The following is a 21862-nucleotide window of genomic DNA, read 5'->3' on the forward strand; positions in this document are numbered from 1 at the left end:
TACACCAATCAAAATAATCTTATGACTCAACGAGAACAGACCATGCGTCATCGAAAACATACTATTGCATCAGAAAATTCTCAAGGACCTCTATATTGTCTATTCCTCGCTGGAATCGATTATACAAATCGGATAGACTGTAGAATCGATTAGTGTTATGACTGATTTTGAATTACAATAGGAATATTAAAGGTCGAGTACCTGTGCTGACTTTATAAAAAAAAGGAGAAAATATGGCTAAAACAATAGTTCAAATTTACTTTGTTTTTGAGGAACTTATTAATCGAATCGAATGATTGTTTTCTTTTCAAAAAAGTTTTGAATGATAGAAAGAAATTTAATATCTACATTTGTACATCTAACCAAACTTTAGTAAGATTTTATTAAATTAATGCAAATAAAAATATCTTTATCTTTAAGAGTATTTTTTTTTCTATTTACTGAAGAAAATACTTTTATTATTTCTTCAAAGTAACAACAAAAATCAACCTAATTTATGGACCCTTCAGATAAATCTGAGTAGTTATTAGAACAAAAGTATTTTCATGCATTAAAGTACATTAAATAATACTTTAGCTAAAAACCTAAAAACATAAACAATAATATTTGTAAATCGTGTATCAAATCGATTATTTAGAATCGAATTTTGGTTGGACTACTCGCATCACTACTCGAACAAAGACAACATAAGTAATATTTTTATCTGTCATTCCTTTATTTCTTACAAAATGGCTGCACTATAGAGACGCGTACTAAAGTTATATTCGTCATAATGGAGCTAAATAACGTTCAATATACCAACAAAAACAAGTGTTTATCTAATATTTCGACAACAGACGTGTTGATTTGCGGAGTTAAATCTACATCAGTGTGTACACCCGAAGTGATTTCGTTTCGTGAACGCGTGTGGATTTCCCCTCAAGATTATCCTTTACACTCTGTAGAAAACATCAGCAAGTGCTGCAGATTCGTGCATAGGCCTTCTCCGGACATTGTTCAAGATTGTAGAGTCTCAACAATGTGCGCGTGAGTGAAAATGCCCTAACTGTGATTTAGTTACAAGTGTATAGGAAATAGTGTAAAAAATATATAAAAAAAATAACAAAGATGAATTTTGCTGCTAATCGCCCCGATAGACGCGCCGTTTTCACCCCTCCGTATTCCATCGCCAACTACAGTACAGACACAAAGAAGGAAATGAGGCATTCGTTTGCCGAGGACATTTTCTTAGTACCAAACAACCTTCATCTAATTCCCGATCCTTTGATGAAGAATTTGGCTGACACCATCATTACAGAGGAAAAAATGGCGCCTAAATCAAAATTAAATAGCAAAATTGATGTGAAAACAGAAGAAGAAATGCACATTGAACCTGAATACTCCCCTTTATCAGGCATCACAAGTTTTTTCACTGGCGTCATGAACGTAATCACCAGTGCGATGTTTAGTAAGCGGAAACAAGCTGATTTCGTTGCGCCCCCGGTCCCCCAGATGGCGGCACCGGCGATGTGGCATCCCGCCAAAGTTTTGGATGAAAATAAAATTATTCAGGATGAAAATCGTTCGGGTGATAAGTCTAGTGAGCTTGCGGCCTCAGAAATGACCGATTGTAAGAAGGCGGTGGCCCATTGTCAGAGCAAACTCGACCAGGTCCGCCTATTACTCGGTACCAAGCCTGTACCATGCAACACCTGGACTCGGAGACGCCCCAAACGAGTGTTCGTGGAAGCCAGCTCTGTAGAAGACTGTTTCGAGGATGCCTTCTCGCCAGAAGACTTCGAAAACATCGCCAAAAACTCCTACCTTGAATACTCCAGTCCTATCTGTTACCATGACAACGCTTTCCATGAGATTGACGCCCCTAAAGTCAAAACAGAGATTGGAAAGCCTCCTCCAGTCAAAACAGAGATTGGGAAGCCTCCTCCAGTCAAAACAGAGATTGAAAAGCCTCCTCCAGTCACAACAGACCCTCCTCAACCAATCCCGGAGCCTCCACAAATCATTGAGACCACGGAAATCGTTAAAAATGTACCTGAAATTGAAACTACCAATGATAGTAAGTTAGTGAATGATACAAAGCAAGAATTGGTCGCCTCTTGTGAAGACAAGCTCAGCAAGCTGAAGGCTTTGATGCAGGAGAGGAAGAAGAAGTCCAAATCACCGATTCCTACTCCGGAGCCTGAACCAGTGAAGGTTACGGAGCATATTGACCCTCCAAAACCTGAACCAGTCAAGGTTACAGAAAAGATTGATCTTCCAAAGCCTAAAACACCTACTAAAGTAAGGGACAAAAGGTTTAAGAACCCTAACCGCACTTGCAGTAAGAGAACAAAGTCTAAAATGAAGAAGAGCATCCTGGATGACTTACAATTTGCAAATGAGATCTCCGTCGATGAAATCGCCACCCCTGAAAGCTCCCCATCCTTTCACCCTGTTACCTTCGATAAATACATCCCAACACCCACAGAACCGGACAAAGATTATTTCGACGAAGTCTCTGGTCGTTTCAAACCAAGTTCGCTGCCAGAAAGCGAGGATTCCTTCCAAATTGTGTTCAATGACGGTCCTAAGTTACGTAGAACATCGGACTGCGAGTCAGAAGACTCTTTCATTGTGTTCGAGGATTCACCGGACAGCTGTTACACATCGAACGATGTATTTGGAGATTCCAGTGACTCGGAGGAGTACGACAGTGATTCGGATGACATGAGTGACTCTGGATGTGGAAATTTCTCATTGGCGGCTTCTCAGTTGTCTAAAAGTGTTAATAATCTAGCGGATGACAGCCTGTATGTCGAAGAAAGTGATGCAGAGGATGAGGTGGACTGTGCTAATGTGACATTGTGTGATAGAGTGGGTGTCGGTGAGGTAGCGGAGTTGGAGAGTGAGAAATCCAGCGGTCTACTGCTGGATGAGACAAAGAAGAAGTTGCGAAGAGCTTTACCAGCAAAGAAGGTGAGTTTTTTTGTTTATTTTCTTTTAATTTTACAGGAAAATATTGTTGGTGCTACAGTTTTAGATATTTTACCTTGTTTTTTAATCTTCTGCAAAAACTGTAACTTTTATTTAACAAATCATTATCCTCCTGCGTTATTAAGCATCATGGTAGCTTATTATCATCCTTATTTTTATTGGATTGGTTGAGAGCAGTGTCACAGCTTAATTTATTGAAACCTAATGTGTTTCAATCGGCAGAATTGTTAACTTTTGGTTGAGGATAATGACGCCGTTAACTTTTTGTGATTTTGTTTTTGAAGAATCGGCCTTTTACTGATGATAAATTGTCTGTAATCTGCCTAAAGCATTTAAGATTATGAAGGTAGTAAGATTATGAGCTGCAAAAGTGTAGAACTACCTAACTATTATTTGCATTTGTGGGGTAGTATAATAAAATGCATTGCACTTTGCGCGACACCCGCGGTTAGAGTAGGGTTTGTGGCAAATGCATTCTGCCTTCATCTGATGTGAATGTAACAAGTAAATAAATACAATTTCTCAAAATATTTGATAAATACTACCAAAATTGCATCATACTATTCATATTGGTTCCCCTATCTGTTTCAGATAAGGTAATCAATAAAATAATTCTTTGTTTTCTTTCATCTTCAATTCCTAAGACGGACAATGTATTAATGCCTGCGTTATTGCGATAGTGCGTCCCGATTCCTTGCACACAGCTGCGTTTTTATCGTCCGATATATTTCTTACGAGAGAGCGCGTTATTATCGTGTGTACGGTCGTTTGCGTCCTGATACAAAACATTCTAGAACTCATATCGGAATATCACAGGTCGAAGAAACGCAACATCCTACTTCCATTGCGGCGTTATTATCGCAGCAATGTGTAACTACATGACCATCCTAATACAAAATGTACTGAAAACAGATAGGTAACTATCATCTATGCGTTATGCATGCGATATTATCGACCGATAATAACGCGTCTGTGTGGGGAGCCTGTGTCCTGTAATCTTCGAATACTCTCAGAAATCTTGACGTTTACATAGCAATATACAATATACCTATTTGCCTAGAATTCAACAATTAGTCGACCTTTAAAAACATGACTTAAAAGTCATTTCCCTTTCGACATTACTCTGGCATCTAAAAATACTATTTACCTACAAAAAATATGTACCTAACAAAGATAATAAGTGGGTATTTGGTAAATAACTGTTTTTACAAGTAAATACAATGTTATCCTTATTTACTTTTTTGTTATTTTTGAGTGATGAATAATACTAGTTCAAACAAATTATTTATCTTGAAGATAATTTTGTTAGTGTCGCATTTTTAAAAACTGTTTGTACCTATGTTTAAAGCATAAACGCCTTTGTTCTATGGTATATGCTTACGCTCCTTACATACTTCTTTAGCTTCCATCACATTCATACATCTGCTGGTATACAGAAACTACAGAGCGCCACCTACTACACTCCTTACATACTTCTTTAGCTTCAATTACATTCATACATTCCTAAGTACATACCTACACTAAATACATTTCATATTTATGAGTCCCAGTGTGGTTTAAAACTAACTAGTTTGGTTTTTTCAAACAGTTCATGGTTCATGCATGCATTTCAATCAGTTTGATTATAATTATTGATTTATATGTAGTACTCTTCCTTCGTAACCTATCGTTTTGAGGTCAAAAACATAACATGTGATAAGGAAAACCTTGTGCTAAGTTTGTAACTGTTTTTCCTCTATCGAAACCTTATCAGACCTACCTAAATATTCTGCGTCTAACCATTCTGCGGTTATTTACCTCGTTGTAGCATTATCAACCATATGTAAATAGAAATAACGTCACCAATTCACTGGCGTTATAAGGAAACAGCAGTGTAGATGTCCAGTCAACAAGGATGTAGCGAGGTTGACTGTCCAGGCGACACACGTACTTAGGTATCGTCATGAGCTAATGTTCACATGTAAACAGCAGCTCATGTAGTGTAGATGTCCAGTCAACAAGAATGTAGCGAGGTTGACTGTCCAGGCGACACACGTACTTAGGTATCGTCATGATCTAATGTTCACATGTAAACAGCAGCTCATGTAGTGTAGATGTCCAGTCAACAAGGATGTAGCGAGGTTGACTGTCCAGGCGACACACACCTACTTAGTTATGATTACTATTTGCACTTTATTATCACATGCACTAGTAGCTTATCGATCTCACTTATCGTGTGATAGTTAACTGAACATATTAATTTTTATCTGCACTTTTACACAGTCAACAAATACAAGGCCGTAGTTGCAATTTGACATCAGTTTAACCTCTATTGCATAAGACATAGGACCACTTTTCGTAACCCAAATATCTCATAAAGTATCATCATCGTCATCATCATCAGCCGAGAGACGTCCACTGCTGAACAAAGGTTTCTCCTTAGTCCTCCACTGTAAATTATTTAAAGTAGTTAGGTATCATTGTGTCGATAAAATATAACCGTAAAGTTATTTATTCGTTCTTCCCCACATTAATGTACACTAGTTAGTTAGGAACGGAGTGGTTTTTAGTCACCCAAGGCGAGAGAAGTCATTGGATGACTTTCCCTCGGGGAAAAATAAATTCCCCGTTCTTCTAAATACCTAATTATTGTCGTATTAAAAATTCTTAGTAATAACTTTCGAGACTCGAAACATATTTTATGACGTAGTGGTTGATAATTTTCGAAATTGGGTATTTACTTGATAATGTTTTAACTCGAAATGTGCTGATATGTGATACGATATATCAACGAATGTTTTGATATGCTGTCACTGATTATAATATGAGTTGCGATTAAAAGATTTTAAAGTTTCAAATGGCTCATCCTTTAAAATATTTGGGTGGCGTTAACTGCTTATCATCAGGCCATCTGTTTGCTTGTCTATCTGTAGTTATGCCTAAACCTTTCTGAAAAACCTTGATGAGTTTTTGAACTAGCACAATTTCCTTAACGACGTAAAAATATCATTTTATTTTTAATCCTAAGTATTTTATTTTTTGAGGGGTGAAAATCATCCAATGACTTCTCCCGCCTTGGTCGAGGCGATAGGGAGAGTCAGAGTCTTACTGACTAAAAACCACCCCGTTCCTACTCCTGCTTTTCGAGCCGGAGCCCCGGTAAACTAGGTAGTCTGCAGCTCCGGTAACTAATCCAAAGTATAGATTAAGCATAAGAACGACCAAGAAACTCCATAGCCACACTCTTTTATCGATATAACAATATCAGTAACCTATCTAAATTCTTACCTATTGGATAGTTTAAAACATTCTCTCATCGACTACCGAATACCTATTGTTTTACGATGCCAAGTCTAATTAAAAAACAATTGGACTTTATATACATAAATATACTATAATGAATGCTAATTGCATTCAGAAAGATTTAACCGCTATTCAAATGTTTTTTTAATAGACAAAGACTGATAAAAATACAATAGGGTAGGGTAGATGAGTAATTTTTATTTCAATGTCAGTCTTGTAGATTGTTTTAAAATATTGGATGCGTATTTTTTATTTTCTTATGCAAACAATTGTACTTTCGAAGATATTGATTCGAAATATCGCGTGACGTCACTTTTGAGTACGCTTTATACGTAGAAATGACGTGTTTGTGATGTGATGACGTCTGATAGGGGAGAATGGAAGTAGGGAATTTTAAGTGTGGAAGAGCTATGCTTCGGCACGAATGGGCCGGTTCGATTGAATTGGTCTCTCAGAAAACCGACGTGAAACAACGCTTGCGTTGTGTTTCGTTGTATGAGTGAGGTTACTGGAGACCCAATTTCAAAATTCCCTATCCCCGTTTCCCCGACAATTCCTTACCCCTAAAAGGCTGGCAACGCACTTGAAACCTCTGTTGTTTCGGGTGTTTTACGGGCGGCGGTGATTGCTTACCAGCAGGTGATCCGTCTGCTCGTTAATTCCTTAAAAAGTAGAAATCATGACGACCATAACTAAGGAGAATAATATGGGGATTTTCAAAGGGAATTTGTAACAAAAGCGATCGAAATTCGACCTTAATGCGTTTAAAATTAATACGTAGTAAATCAAATATCAAATGATAAGTAGGTATTGCGCATACAAGGTTCTACCGTGCCACGGCAATTTGTACCTTATATCCGTTCATGTAAGGATCTCATTGATAGTGCAACCACGTCGTTACCTTGAACGGCGCTGTTATGAGGAAATGGTCTTTAATGTTATCAAACAAAGTTGTATTTGTGTTATTTATGTTGCAATCTTCATGCACATATCAGACACGTACTGTCCACTACCTCCCACTGTCCTCCCTTTTTTTAAGGGAGGAAAATCATCCTAACACTTGTAAAGTCGAAGAAAATCAACCTCGCTATGTGTAGTCATTGGGGGAGGACTGCCCGGAGCTGCGGACTACTTAGCGAGTTTGCCGGGGCTCCGGCTCGAAAAACAGGAGTAGGAACGGGGTGGTTTTTAGTCAGTAAGAGTCTGACACTCCCTCTCGCGTCGCCCAAGGCGAGAGAAGGCATTGGATGATTGTCCCCCCTTAAAAAAGGGAGTGCTGAGAGAGTGACAGACTGTACACAGCTGTAACTACTGCGCGTAGCAAGCTGTGTGACATATAGCGCGCTAGAGGAATGCTGAGAGAGGATTTCTCGAAATTCTCACGGTTATTTTTACCCTGTGAAAAATTATGAATGAAATGCTTAACCTACGCATGATAAACAATGATTCATGTGTATTAAAACAATATGAAATACTATTTTGTTATGTGTAAACACTATATGGGAACGAGTGACTCATACCATGATACAATTTATACCGACGTTGCATTTACCCGATTGTAAATAAAAGAGGTTTTGTGTTTAGTGCATTAATGTTACGTCACACCGGGTTTCCCCGTACTGTTTTATGTAATTTAGGTTTTCCGCCCGTAGCTTCATTGTGATACTTAAAACTGCTATTATTTATAGATAGGTACTTAAGCCTTCGTCAAGAATCAATTTATTTCGTTACTGGTGAAAATTTATTTAAATTCGTTTAGTAGTTTTCGAGATTTTGGCGAACAATGAAAGCGCGAATTACTCATATCAAAAGCAAAAATCGAAACAATGCCGTTTGTCTTTATTGTTTCACCGTTTTAAAACAAAAAATATGACATGTTTAAAAACGGCTGCATTTTAACCGTGGTGCAGTCAAGAGGCTTTGTTTTTTGAGAATGGACAATCATCCGATGACTCCTCCCGCCTTGAATGAGACGAGAGGGAGTGTCAGACTCTTACTGACTAAACACCACCCCGTTCCTACTCCTGATTCGAACCGGAGCCTCGGTAACATTTTAGAGTGCGGTCAAGTCTTCACATCATCACACATGAACAGCCTATAAGTGGCCACTGCTGACTAAAGGCCTTTTCTCGCACGGAGAAGGTTTGAACATTAATCACCACGCTTGCTCAATGCGGGTTGGCGATTTCAAACTTATAATTAGAAATTATAAGCCCAGATTTCCTCACGATGTTTTCCTTTACCGTTTGTTAGTGGTGTCTAAATATGCTTAGAAAGTACATATAACTCGGAAAATGTCACATTGGTACTTGCCGTTGGTAGAAGAAACGCCAGAAGCTTTAAACCACCACCACCACATATCTTGTCAAGACTTACCTTGGATAAAAGCAGTACTGAACACGTTACCTTACACCTGCCCTCATTCCTTCAATCTGCTTTCACAATTTCATATCTTGGCTTCACTCATTCTCGATCTGGGTCAAATTATTTTATCATATAGCACAGCTGTTGTTTATGATCTAAATACGGCGACCTTTGCTATTAAACTGTGAAATACAATAACTATCATGCAATTCCTAATAATTCTTATGTCATAGTCTTTGTCCAGTCATCAAGGATGCAGCGAGGTTGACTGTCCAGGCGACACACGTACTTAGGTATCGTCATGAGCTAATGTTCACATGTAAACAGCAGCTCATGTAGTGTAGATGTCCAGTCAACAAGGATGTAGCGAGGTTGACTGTCCAGGCGACACACGTACTTAGGTATCGTCATGAGCTAATGTTCACATGTAAACAGCAGCTCATGTAGTGTAGATGTCCAGTCAACAAGGATGTAGCGAGGTTGACTGTCCAGGCGACACACGTACTTAGGTATCGTCATGAGCTATTCACATGTAAACAGCAGCTCATGTAGTGTAGATGTCCAGTCAACAAGGATGTAGCGAGGTTGACTGTCCAGGCGACACACGTACTTAGGTATCGTCATGAGCTAATGTTCACATGTAAACAGCAACTTATAGTAGTAATACTATTTCCTTGGTTGACGAAAGCCGGTATGTCAATATTTATCTATGATATCTTGCAACACAAAACGTCAATGAATGAAACAATACAGAGAAATATTTAACTTATGAACTAACTACTAGTTACACAATGAAAATGCATTATTTCTCTACCGCTATCAATGGCGATTCGCCACGTATTCGTACACAACGCTTCCAAGGTATTCATTTGTCCGTTTGTTACCCAATTACTCGGAAATTGCTTGAGTAATTTTAAGCAGATTTTCATTTTTGTACTTTGTATTTGTTTGATGAGTAATCGTGTTTACTAACAAGTTTATTTATAGTTAATGTCAATAGGTAGTTTATTGTAATATTACGTAATAATTACAGCGGTTATTTCCCGAATGACATTTAACTACGTCTCGGTACTAAAGGGTGATTTTCCACCAGAGATGTGCTATGCTACGTTGCTGTGGATGCGTTTGGTTTTCACCAATCATATTCATTGGTACACATAGGTCTCAGAAGGACTTAGCTAAGCTATGTTTTTTTATATGGATGCATGCATCTTACATGCTACGGATGGCTTCCTTACTATCGATCATTCATATCCCATTTTATTCGTAGAACTAAATAGCTTAGTATCAGTAGAAACGCTCACATAGTTTCACAGTTTAGCTATAACATCTTCGTAGCATAGCTACATAGTACTTTGATTGGTTAGTTTATTCGGGCCGGCCAATCAGAGCTCCAAACGCGTTCTCGTTTCGATAATTACTTTAAACGTAGTTAAAGCAAACTCGCACTAAGGGTACTGATCTCTGCACAAAACTAGTTCTAATAGAAAATAGGTGCGTTTTAATGTAGTTAGGTCCATTCTAAATAGAAAAGCGGTCCTATTGAGCTTTCCTTTCACCTCCACAAGTCTACACATAATAATATTAATCCGGTTTATCATGGTCTAGCTTTGTACGGTCTGTCCACACATTCGACGGTCAGTCATGGGTTAGATCATGGATAGTTACCTGAAACACTAGAGGAGTTTTTACTAGTCTTATGGAGATGAGTGGGCTGGTTGCGCCTCCGGTAACCTCACTTACACGGCGAAATATCATAATAGTTGTTTCTTGTCAGTTTTCTGTGAGGCTGTGGTATCACTCCGGTCGAGCCGGCCCATTTGTGCCGAAGCATGGCTCTCCCAAATAGAACTTACAAGAAAGAGAACTTACTGCTGATATTGCCACTTTGTGATTTAAAAAGATATGCTATTTAATCATCTTTCACGATACAAAAATCAGCCAATCACATCACTCAATTTGCAGCGGCAATTAATGTAAGCAATCCCATTGGTGGATGGTTTGTTTTGGTTGAAATCTTACATTTGTGTAGTTTATCTATGATTTGGTTGTTATCAACCTGGCATGACATGTGACAGAATTGATAAAATATTTGTAACTGTCTTGAAGAGTTTAGTGGACCAGAGAGATTTCTATGAATTTTTGTGAGGACAAAGAAGACTTCTGCAATTAATCTTTTTGTATGATCTCTCCAATGAGATCAAGCATCTAGGGATACCCAAAATCTCTAAATCTTTATCTCATTTATCTCTCTATCTCTGTGTAACACTTCATCAAATCAATTTCAGCTGTTTTCCAGTTGAAGCGTAACAGATAACAAACAAACATCAATGTTTACGTTTTCTCTGTATATTTTTGTCAATATACACAGCAATAACATCACTCGTATCACTAAGAAAGGAAAGTCTGATGCAATTTGATTGGGAATAGAATAATCAGCAGGTAATGATTTGGTCGCCTTCAGGGTGACTTGTAATTTTTAGGTAACGTAAAAAGTTTTGATGATAGGTGATTAGTCACTGTGAGTTTTTTGAAATTTTTGTTCTCTATTGTATCTACATGAAGATTGTCGTAGTAGTGGCAAGCTACTGGTGGATTAGACTGCTTTTCCACCAGAGATGTGCTATGCTACGTTGCTGTGAATGCGTTTGGCTTCCACCAATCATATTCATTGGTACACATAGCTTAGCACTGGTGGAAAAGGACTCAGTTAAGCTATGTTTTTTATATGGAAAGATGCGTGCTATGGATGGCTTTCCTACTATCGATACATCGTATACTCGAGCTGCATCTTCCTCGCACAGCTACGTAGCTTAGTATCAGTGGAAACGGTCACACAGTTTCACGGCTTAGCTATTACTTCGTAGTGGAAAAATACTAAAACTTGAAAAAAGGGCGTTTCTTTGTTGTCTGAGTAAGTGCACCGGCAACAAAGGAAATGGGTAAGGATTGTGGAATGTAAAAACATGAGAATTGTTGCCGTTTTTGTGATAATTCACGGAGAGAGAGGTTGTAAAATTTGGCTCAGGTAAAGTTTACGGAGGAAGGTTAAATTTGTTTTGAGTAAAAAACAACATTCTTAATATAACTTTACTGGGTATGAAATAGTTTGACGACTTAACTCTATCAGTATAGCTATAGGTGCTATGTAGCTATGTTGCGAAGATTTAATAACTAAGCTGTGAAACTATGTGACCGTGTCCACTGATACTAAACTATGTAGCTCTGCGATTAATATGTGCTATGAAGATGCGTCGCCGCAAATTAACTTCTGCAGAGTACCTACGTACTTTGCTCTGTACATAGCGACCATCAATAGCGCACATACATAGAACGCATCTTTCTATATAAAAAAACAGCTTAGCCGAGTCCATTTCTACCAGTGCTAAGCTATGTGTAACAATGAATATGATTCGTAGAAGCCAAACGCATCCACGGCAACGTAGCTTTAGCACATGCCTGGAGGAAAAACACCATAAATCAAATGAAAGTATGAATTTAATAACGTAAGTCTTTGTGCCAAACACAGTCGTATTTCGTCCACAAATTCTACAGAGCGTCCATTTATAACATCAAGCATTCACAGCTACAAAATAAGGCGCAATTGCCTCTCTTTTACCTGGTTTAACTACCTGAGTTTTTATCTAAGAATATAACAATAGAAAAGGTTCAATTTTTTGTCAAAATAGACCCTTTACAAGGGACCAATTCTAAAAGTAAATGTAGCTTAACGTCAGCTGTTTTACAGCTGGGTATTAAGGCCTTGTCATGTAGAAAAGGTCTGACCATAAATCAATTTTGGCAGTTTGGTAATTTGTAACTTTAATATAATAGCTGCCCCAACCTTGTTTCGCTTGACCATTCCTTAGTCAATTTACAAAATGGTTGCCAATTCTTTTTTCGTTTCTAACAAAAAAAGGGATCCGATTCGATGCAGTTGTTTCGGAGTTATGCGGGTAATATATTGACGGATCTGTTTTTGTTTTTGGACTTACTAATATGCAGGTAGAGTCTGGAGATTGTAATGCTCCTCATTGGAGATATTTTCGAAAAAGGATTAACTAGGTATGAATGTGATGGAAGCTAAAGAAGTATGTAAGGAGCGTAGTAGGTGGCGCTCTGTAGTTTCTGTATACCATCAGATGTATGAATGTGATGGAAGCTAAAGAAGTATGTAAGGAGCGTAGTAGGTGGCGCTCTGTAGTTTCTGTATACCATCAGATGTATGAATGTGATGGAAGCTAAAGAAGTATGTAAGGAGCGTAGTAGGTGGCGCTCTGTAGTTTCTGTATACCATCAGATGTATGAATGTGATGGAAGCTAAAGAAGTATGTAAGGAGCGTAGTAGGTGGCGCTCTGTAGTTTCTGTATACCATCAGATGTATGAATGTGGTGGAAGCTAAAGAAGTATGTATGGAGCGTAGTGAGTACAATATTAGACAAAGGAGTTTATGTTTCACGTCAGTATGTCTTAAATGCGATTGAATCTATGAATCTACTACTACGCGTTTTGTGGAAACATCATTGTTCATAATCAGTTATCTTTGTTCCATATAAACAATATAATAGACAATAGTATAACTATCTATACAATACTTGATTACTAATATAAGGAGTAACATTATTTCATCATCTTTACGAAAATAAAGGCAGTTTTCTACATAATCAACAATAGAAGTGTGGGAGTGTCATGCGTCAGCACGAATCGGCTCGGCTCGACCGGAGTGATACCACCGCCTCACAGAAAACCGACGAGAAACAACGCTTGCGTTGTGTGAGTGAAGTTACCGGAGGCCCAATTAGCCCTTTTTATTTCAATCCAATAAAATATCAATTATGATTTCATTTGACTGCACGATTGGTACGATGGCTGGGCACTTGTCTGCCGTGCAACGTGTAGCGTGTTCGATTCCCGCATGGAGCAGCCTTTGTGTGATCCACAAATTGTTGTTTCGGGTCTGGGTGTCATGTGCATGTGAACTTGTATGTTTGTAAACGAACCCACGACACAGGAGAAAATCCTAAAACGTTTTTAAAAGCATAATGTCAAAACTATACAACCCCAATCGTAGCTGTTAAAATAGCATCCAGAGTACGGAATATAAAGCCAAACTCAATACCATTTTGTTCATTCAATATCCACGCAATACGGGTGCAATGGGCGCTAGGATTGCATCTCAAGAGTATGAAATTTCACAATATCAATATCGATCGATCGGAATTTGATTAAAGAGTAACCACTCTGGTTAACTGTAAGCTTTGTTGTTACTGACAGTAGTATAAAATATATAATTCACGTGATCTTTGAACGGTATAGAGTATTAGGGGTAAGGGCATTAACCTATACAGTCGTGTTGTATGTCTTAATTAATATTCATTTAGTTTTTATTGTAGCTACGCCATTGATAGTATAGTCACTATGATAGGTATTTGTTATATTTCTGTGTTAGTAAACTAGCTCGTGATCCGTCCGATGAATGAAATAAAATACTTTACGAGGAAAAACTACTTAATTTCAATGACAACAGTCATTATTACATATAATAAAATTGCTATTTCCTCCAAGAGCAGATGGCGCCACTGTAATTTAAAAGGACCGTAGTAGTTAAACATCACTTTTACTGCCGCATTTAGAGTCATTTAATAAATACTTAAACTATTCCTTAGTAACGATTTTGTTCTGAAAACAATTGCTAAGGACTGGGTTAAGTAACCATTAAATGACTCTTAAGTACGGCGGTTATTTTGCTTTTTTTAATGGGATAAGCCCGCCACAACCTCCCATACCGCTGCAACTCCTGTAAGCTAGGATCTACAGTAGATACAACCATGAAAACACCGGAACATTGAAATCCGGCGCGTCCCAGGGACATTAATGACTGTCTTGGATCCCGCAACGAAATAAATCAGAAGATATTATTAGAGGAAAAGAAAAGTACGGCGGTTAGTTATTTATCCGTTGTCCTACAAACAAAGGGCAAATAAAAGTCTGATATAAGGTAAAAAATACATTAGGGGTTCTCCTATATGACCGATGACGCCTAATTAGGTGGACAATGGTTCCAACCTTGGCCAAGCTCGTTGGAATCAATCCAACACATTGTCTACATAGTAGAATACATTCCTCATTGTTTCAAGTACGCCATTTTTTTACCGAAGATTGACGAACGCGAGCCGAAGATGCCCGAGTGAACACATTTTGGACGTAAATTGATTTGGTAGCGAATGAGCTTGATTAGACGTAATAGATTGGTATTTGGCAAGTGCTAATGTATGTTTTATTGAAGTTATATGTACTTTCTTTAGTTTATGTAAACTGCTGTTGAGAATGAAGGACAACTTCGTGACGAAACTTGGACAATCAGTCCTCAGCAAGCGTGTTGATTAGAGCATTAATCATGCTATATGCTCCCAAAGTCAAAGCATTTATTTCAATTAATCTGTAAGGGTAGTGTAAGAGAGGTAAATAAACACATAAATAAATTGTAAATTAGGCACTTTGGAAACGTCAAATTCGCGTCCGTCAGTCTGTCTGTCAGTAAAGCTAAATCCCGTGCGAGAAGAGTCGTTTGCCATCTTATAGCACACGGTCGTTTCGGGTTCGAATGTAATGTGTATATGAATTTACTAGCTACTTCCACGCGGTTCCACCCGCTCTGCTTGGCTCCTATTGGTCATAGCGTGATGTTTTATAGCCTATAGCCTTCCTCGATAAATGTTTTACCCAACACAAAAAGAATTATTCAAATCGGACCAGTAGTTCCGGAGATTAGCGCGTTTAAACAAAAACAAACTCTTCAGCTTTATAATATTAGTAAGTATAGATAGATAAAGTAAAAGTAAATCCTAGTGTTGTCTACTCCACAAAAAATATATCGACGCTCAGCCGACGAATGATTTAATTTAAAACTCTGATCTGATCGTCTGCGCTACGCAAATAGTATTCAGCTGTTTATTTTCCGCGTAAAATTTTTATTTCACGGTCGCGTAATAGGGTCGCCGGGGCCTTTCTCAACGGCCTCACAGGAAACCGACGTGAAACAACATTTGCGTTGTGTGACTGAGGTTACCGGAATGCCAAAACAAAGCTCTTGTAGCTCTGGTGTTGCGAATGTCCATGGGCGGCGGCGATTGATTACCATCAGGTGTTTCGTCTGCTCGTTTACCGGCTTATACCATTAAACATTTTAGGCATAACTATAACTCATGCTTTTGTCCTGATATTTGTATAGATTGTCATCTCAATTTTGTGTTAAATCTTCTATAACTAGTTACTAGTAAAGCTGACGAGTTTGTTTGTTTTTTTTTTAACGCGATAATCTCCGGAACTACTATATATCGAATTGAATCATTATTTTTTGTGTTCGATAGCCCATTTATCGATATAAAACATCACGCTACGGTCAATAGAAGCTGAGCAGTCAGCAAACCGCCCCAGCTTCGCATGGGTGCAATGGTGATATATTATGCATGTATTATACATATAAACCTTCCTCTTGAATCGCTCTATCTATTAAAAAACCGCATTAAAATCCGTTGCGTAGTTTTAAAGATTTAAGCATACAAAGGGATAGAGAAAGCGACTTTGTTTTATACTATGTAGTGATACAGTATTCATTCAAGCAGTGTCTAAACTAAATTAATGTTAACTATTATTGATCAACAATAACTAGTTTTCAAACCTGCTAACCTTGTCAGTATATTGCCGTATAGATATTATTCCGTGTCGCACGATATACTGGTTTTATGCTATTAATTGATCTTATAAAATTATAGTGATATAGGCACTAGAATAAGTGACTAAAATGATAGGACATTTACTTTAAATTTCCATACATGGGACTTAATGTAGTCATCCACAGGCCCGCATCGCTCGCAACGGATTTTAGTTTGTCTTGTATAGAAACTCATACAACTGCGTCCACTGATCCCCATCGTAATGTATTATAATAACTAATATAGGATTTCACGTTTGTATAGATTTTCTTAAGCATCAGAAGGGTAACACTAAAAGAGGAATAACCGAAATTACCTCACTATAATAAATGTAGGAAATGTCCCCCCTAATTAATGAGCAATGTCATTACTAAGTACATAAATCAGGAAACTCCCACACTCCAAAGTTGATTAAACTAAATACTAACTACGAAGTTAGCTGATGACTCTTGATACATCGTCATAATGATGACTCATCGTCCACGGCTCTGACGAATCATTTCGTCATTTGTTTATTTATTTCAAGCTCGCTGACCGACGCGCCTCTTTGCACGCGTCTCATTTCCCAACATTCCTGGTAAATTTCTCTGGAATTACCAATTGGGGTTAGCTTCCATCACATTCATACATCTGATGGTATACAGAAACTACAGAGCGCCACCTACTACGCTCCTTACATACTTCTTTAGCTTCCATCACATTCATACATCTGATGGTATACAGAAACTACAGAGCGCCACCTACTGTCCATGTTGACCCCCTCCCAAATTAAATAGCGTGAAGGCAAATGTTAATTGGTTAGAAAATGTCCGCAAGGTTACGTATTTACTTGTAATATTACGACAGTTTTCTCTTTCGGTGGTCAGTGTTATGCTAGTGCCACTAACCCACTTTAAAATATGTATGCAATAATAAATACACAGTGCATTTTGAGTAACATGCTTTTTCTATGGGTGTTGTAAGAGCCGACTTATGGTGCTTTTCCATCAGTCATGTGCTACTCATAGGTTAGCAGTGGTGGAAACGGACTTAGCTAAGCTATGAATGTGTGCTATGGATGGCTCCCCTACTATCGATACATTGCATACTCGAGCTGCGCATCTTCCTCGCACAGCTACATAGCTTAGTATCAGTAGAAACGGTAAAATAATTTCACTAAGTATTACTGGGCTTTTTTCTGTTTTTCGTAAATTTTTCAGTAGTAAGACGGAGTCTGGAATTGTGCCCAGTATATGGCAACAAGCTTACACCCTATTACATGGGACTTATAACACAAATAGTGAAAAGTGGGTGTACATTGTATAGCGGCATTACGTGCCGTAATATCCACCTCTGCCTACCCCTTCAGGGATAAAAGGCGTGACGTTGTATTGCGTCAATAGAGAATCATCATCATCACATCAGCCGAGAGACGTCCACTGCTGAACAAAGGCCTCCCCCTTACATAGAGAATGCTTCTACCAAACCTAATAAGGGACTGTACATACGTGTTCATGAAAAATGATTCTCCAATGACCACTGATGTTTATTTTAAAATCCCATCTCATTTATAACGTCATCATACAAGACGGAGAAGTAACCACACGTGGGATGATTCATATTTTTAACTATGATCGCGCGGTCGATAAAAAATAGGTACCGTTTGTAAGTCGATTCAATGATTCGGGCTATGGGGTTAAGGAACCTTTGTAGGTGTGTTTTTGACTGTATATGTAGGTCGTGTGAACTAAAGGTGCTGCTTAAGTTATAATCTAATATATAAAATTCTCGTGTCATAGTAAAATTCGTTGCCATAGGTACTCCTCCGAAACGGCTTGACCGATTTTGATGAAATTTTTTGTGCTTATCCAGTATCTATAGGAATCGGCCAACATCTATTTTTCATCCCCCTAAATGTTAGGGGTACAACCCTAAATTTTTAAAATTTTTCGCCGTCGAAGTCGCCAGCAAAAGCTAGTTTCATTATAATTTTCGTGAGACATACTAAAATTAATTATTATGTACGTAACATTTTGACGTTCGGAGGGATTGTATTTGGATTCAGTAACCTCACTCACATAACGCTTTGGTAGTGTCACACCGGTGACACATATTTTTATTCATACTAACGTTGTGTTTCCTTCGTTTCCAGGTCCACTTCTCGGAACAGCCCCCGAAGGTCCACGTGATGAGAGTCTGGTCGTTCGCGGCTCGGCAGGCCAGAGCCGGTCATTGGGAGAGATTCGCCTTAGATCGGGATAGATTCAAGCGACGGTACGTAAACTTTATTATCACATTTAGCTAGTTTTAGAGGGCCAATGGCAATCTGATTCATATAATCCGGGACAGTCGACAGCTGGACTAAGTTGTTGACATTTAAGTGTGGGAGACCCATGCTTCGGCACTGCTGGGCCGGCTCGACCGGAGTGATACCACGGCCGAGCAGAAAACCGACGTGAAACAACGCTTGCGTTGTATAAGTGAGGTTACCGAAGGCACAATTACACTTCTTTCCCAATTTTCCCTGATTCCCGAACAACCCTTAAAGTCCTAAATGGCCGGCAACGCACTTGTATCGCTTCTGGTGTTTTGGGTGACCCGTCTGCTCGTTTATCGGCTTATACCATAAAAAAACTAAAACCTAAGGCCTCCTCTAGATAGGACAGTTTCGCCGTAATCTCCACGCTTGGCAGACCATACTGTACACAAGTTCACTCGCAAATTGCATCAGCTTACATTACAAAGTGCAATTATGTTGGTTTGAATCCCTGGGTCGACCCGCATTGAGCAAGCGTGGTGATTAATGCTCAAACCTTCTCCGTGTGAGAAGAGGCCTTTGGTCAGCTACAGTGGAAACGTCGGATCTCGGAATTTTTAGCCCGCATAGATAATAACTTTAAAATGGTGCAATAATCGATGTTTACATTATAATTAAGGATGGCCCATTACCTTATTTTTGTTAGTTAATTATGTTATGTACTTAATTGTTTAACCCTATTCACTATCGTAAATAGGTTACAAGCTATTTAAATAGTTATTTTATGGCATATGCCGATAAACGAGCAGACAGATCACCTAATGGTAAGCAATCGCCGCCGCCCATGGACACTTGAAACACCAGAGGCGTTACAAGTGCGTTGCCGGCCTTTTTTGGGTTAGGAACTTAAGGGTTGTTAGGAAATCGATGATTAAGAAGATTGGGAAGGGCTGGTAATAGGGCCTCCGGTAACCTCACTCAGACAACACAAACACAACGCAAGCGTTGTTTTACGTTGGTTTTCTGAGGCCGCGTTATCACTCCAGTCAAGCCTTCAAACAAACTTTCCAACTTAAATATTAGTGTAGAAGTTTAACATGAAATTCTCAAATTCCAGGATTGCAGACGTAGACATGGCAGTCTCCTGGGTCCTCAAACCACAACACCGTTCTAGAGTCATGTTCCAACGCTTCATGCCTTGGTGGAACGCTTTAAAGCGTAAAGAACTTGCCGAAAAGAAGGAACAAGAAGCTTTAGAGAAAGCCAGAAAAGAAGAATTGGAGAAACTTGAATCAGGTAATCGTGATGCCGTTTCAGAAGGTGACGGTCAAGAAGAGAAGCAACCACAATGTCCTATCTCCGTTCAAGAAGAGAATAATAAGAATAATGTTAAAATTGATAATGTTAATAGTTACCAAATTGTACCGGTTAATGGAAAGATTTTGGATTTGGCCTCAGATTATAAAGTGCCGGCCGTTCAGACTTGACAAATGTGACTATTTGCTTTTGTTTAAGCCTATTATGGTGTTGGGTAGCTCTGGTTTTAAAAAGGATAAAACTCTATTACGATTGGTGTATTTAGGTATACTTTTTTTCTGTTTAAAAAAAGTATACTTTTAAATTGATGTGGGAATTGGAAAAAAATAAAAAAAATATTTTTGACACGCTTGGTTTCACGACATATTGTATCCTCTAGCTTTGCTCGCGTTCCTGTGGGTAAAAAAGTAGCTTATGTGTTATTCCAGATCATAATCTACCCCTGTTCCAAATTTCATTCCGATCCCTTCAGTCGTTTTGACGTGATTGAGTAACAAACATACATACACACAAACTTTTGCATTTGTAATATGAGTTGGGTAAAGAGTAATTCTGTAGTTTAAGTAGGTGTAAGCGTGTCTAGCAATGACAGGCTTGCGTTGCTTAAATTATGTTTTATTCATATTGATACCCAAATAATATTTCATATCTTATATCTGTATAAATAAAAACTAGCTTCAAGCTTCTTTGTGCGAACTGCTAGGGAGTGGAACTCCTTGCCGGAGTCTGTGTTTCCTGATGGGTATAACCTGGGTGTCTTCAAAGCCCGAGTGAATAGGTTGCTTATGGGCAGACGTGCTTCATCGTAGGCCGCATCATAACTTACCACCAGGCGAGATAGTGGCTAAACGTCCACCCATGAAATGTAAAACCGACTTCAATATCCAATCTCCTTATTTTTGAAGTCGGTTAGTATAATAAATCTTGCTCTTAAGTGTAACAAACACTTTTATGAAAGTCGCATCGAAATTGGTTTAGAAAATCGCGGGATAATCGCACACAGAGAACCTCCTTCTTTATTAAAAATCGGTTAAAAATTTATCCGATTCGAACTAGTAGTTTCGGAGATTAGTGCGTTCAAATAAATTTTACAGCTTTATTATGTCGTGAAATTAAAAAAAAAGCTAGAGCTACCCAATATTTTATTTAAATAGAACTCGAGTCACTCTGTCCGGTGCCTTTTTCACATAAAGAGACTGATGATATCAATAGCTAACTAAAGTACCGAAGTTATTTATTCCAAGCTTATCCAATGAGACGAGAAATACGAAATTTTAGATATATTACTTTTCACCACCTCTACTCTTCATGTGGGTGTCTCATACCCGAGAGAGTAACTGAGAGATCTCCAACCTTGCCTGCCAAATGTGGAGATAGCAAACCCCTCTTTTGGTGAGGTCCACAATCCAGCAGTGGTGAAATTTTATATATAAATTCAATTTACAAGCAAATTTATACCTTATACTCTAGTAAACTCAGTTGATTTTGTATTAAAAATGTTACTTATATTGGTAATTGGTTCTTATTTCTTCAAGTATAAGGTTCAGAATACAATTCGTCTCATTGGTTTAGCTTTGGCGGTACTTTTTTAATGTGTATATTGTAACTTAAACATTATTCTTAGGGGTTTATATTTTCATTTGCACCTAAATCACTGTTTTAGTATATTTTTTTAATGAATTTTCTTATTTAAAACATGTTTTTTTTAATATTAAACTAACCAAATCGAGGTTAAGCTACATTAGTCCAGGTTGGTTTTTGGATGGGTGACCGTTTCTAATATCTTCAGAACTTTAGATTAGGTGTCTAAAAGTAATTTTATTTGTCATGATACAAATTATTTTGTGTTATTACATGTGTCGGGTATGTCCGACTAATTTCGAACTACACCGGGGCTCTTAATCATAAGCTCGACGTGACCATGTTTCTTACGTTATTTTAGTTAAAAAAGTCATTAGGCTTTTTACCTGACGC

At 38.2% G+C, this 21862-nt stretch overlaps 2 protein-coding genes across 2 annotated transcripts in view; both read left to right on the plus strand.

The window, feature by feature from the left end:
- LOC118280546 (pseudouridine-5'-phosphatase-like) overlaps nucleotides 1-21862 on the plus strand; it is a 157094-nt gene that overhangs the window by 110422 nt on the left and 24810 nt on the right. The gene's annotated exons all lie outside the window — the stretch shown is intronic.
- On the plus strand, nucleotides 709-20759 carry LOC118280548 (uncharacterized). The gene is made up of 3 exons (XM_035600637.2): nucleotides 709-2955; nucleotides 18467-18588; nucleotides 19689-20759. Exons 1-3 carry the CDS (start codon nucleotides 1108-1110, stop codon nucleotides 20056-20058), a joined length of 2340 nt encoding a protein of 779 aa, XP_035456530.2. The 5' UTR covers nucleotides 709-1107; the 3' UTR covers nucleotides 20059-20759.

This window comes from Spodoptera frugiperda, chromosome 21 (assembly GCF_023101765.2).
Source record: "Spodoptera frugiperda isolate SF20-4 chromosome 21, AGI-APGP_CSIRO_Sfru_2.0, whole genome shotgun sequence".
In the NCBI taxonomy this organism is placed as follows: domain Eukaryota; kingdom Metazoa; phylum Arthropoda; class Insecta; order Lepidoptera; family Noctuidae; genus Spodoptera; species Spodoptera frugiperda.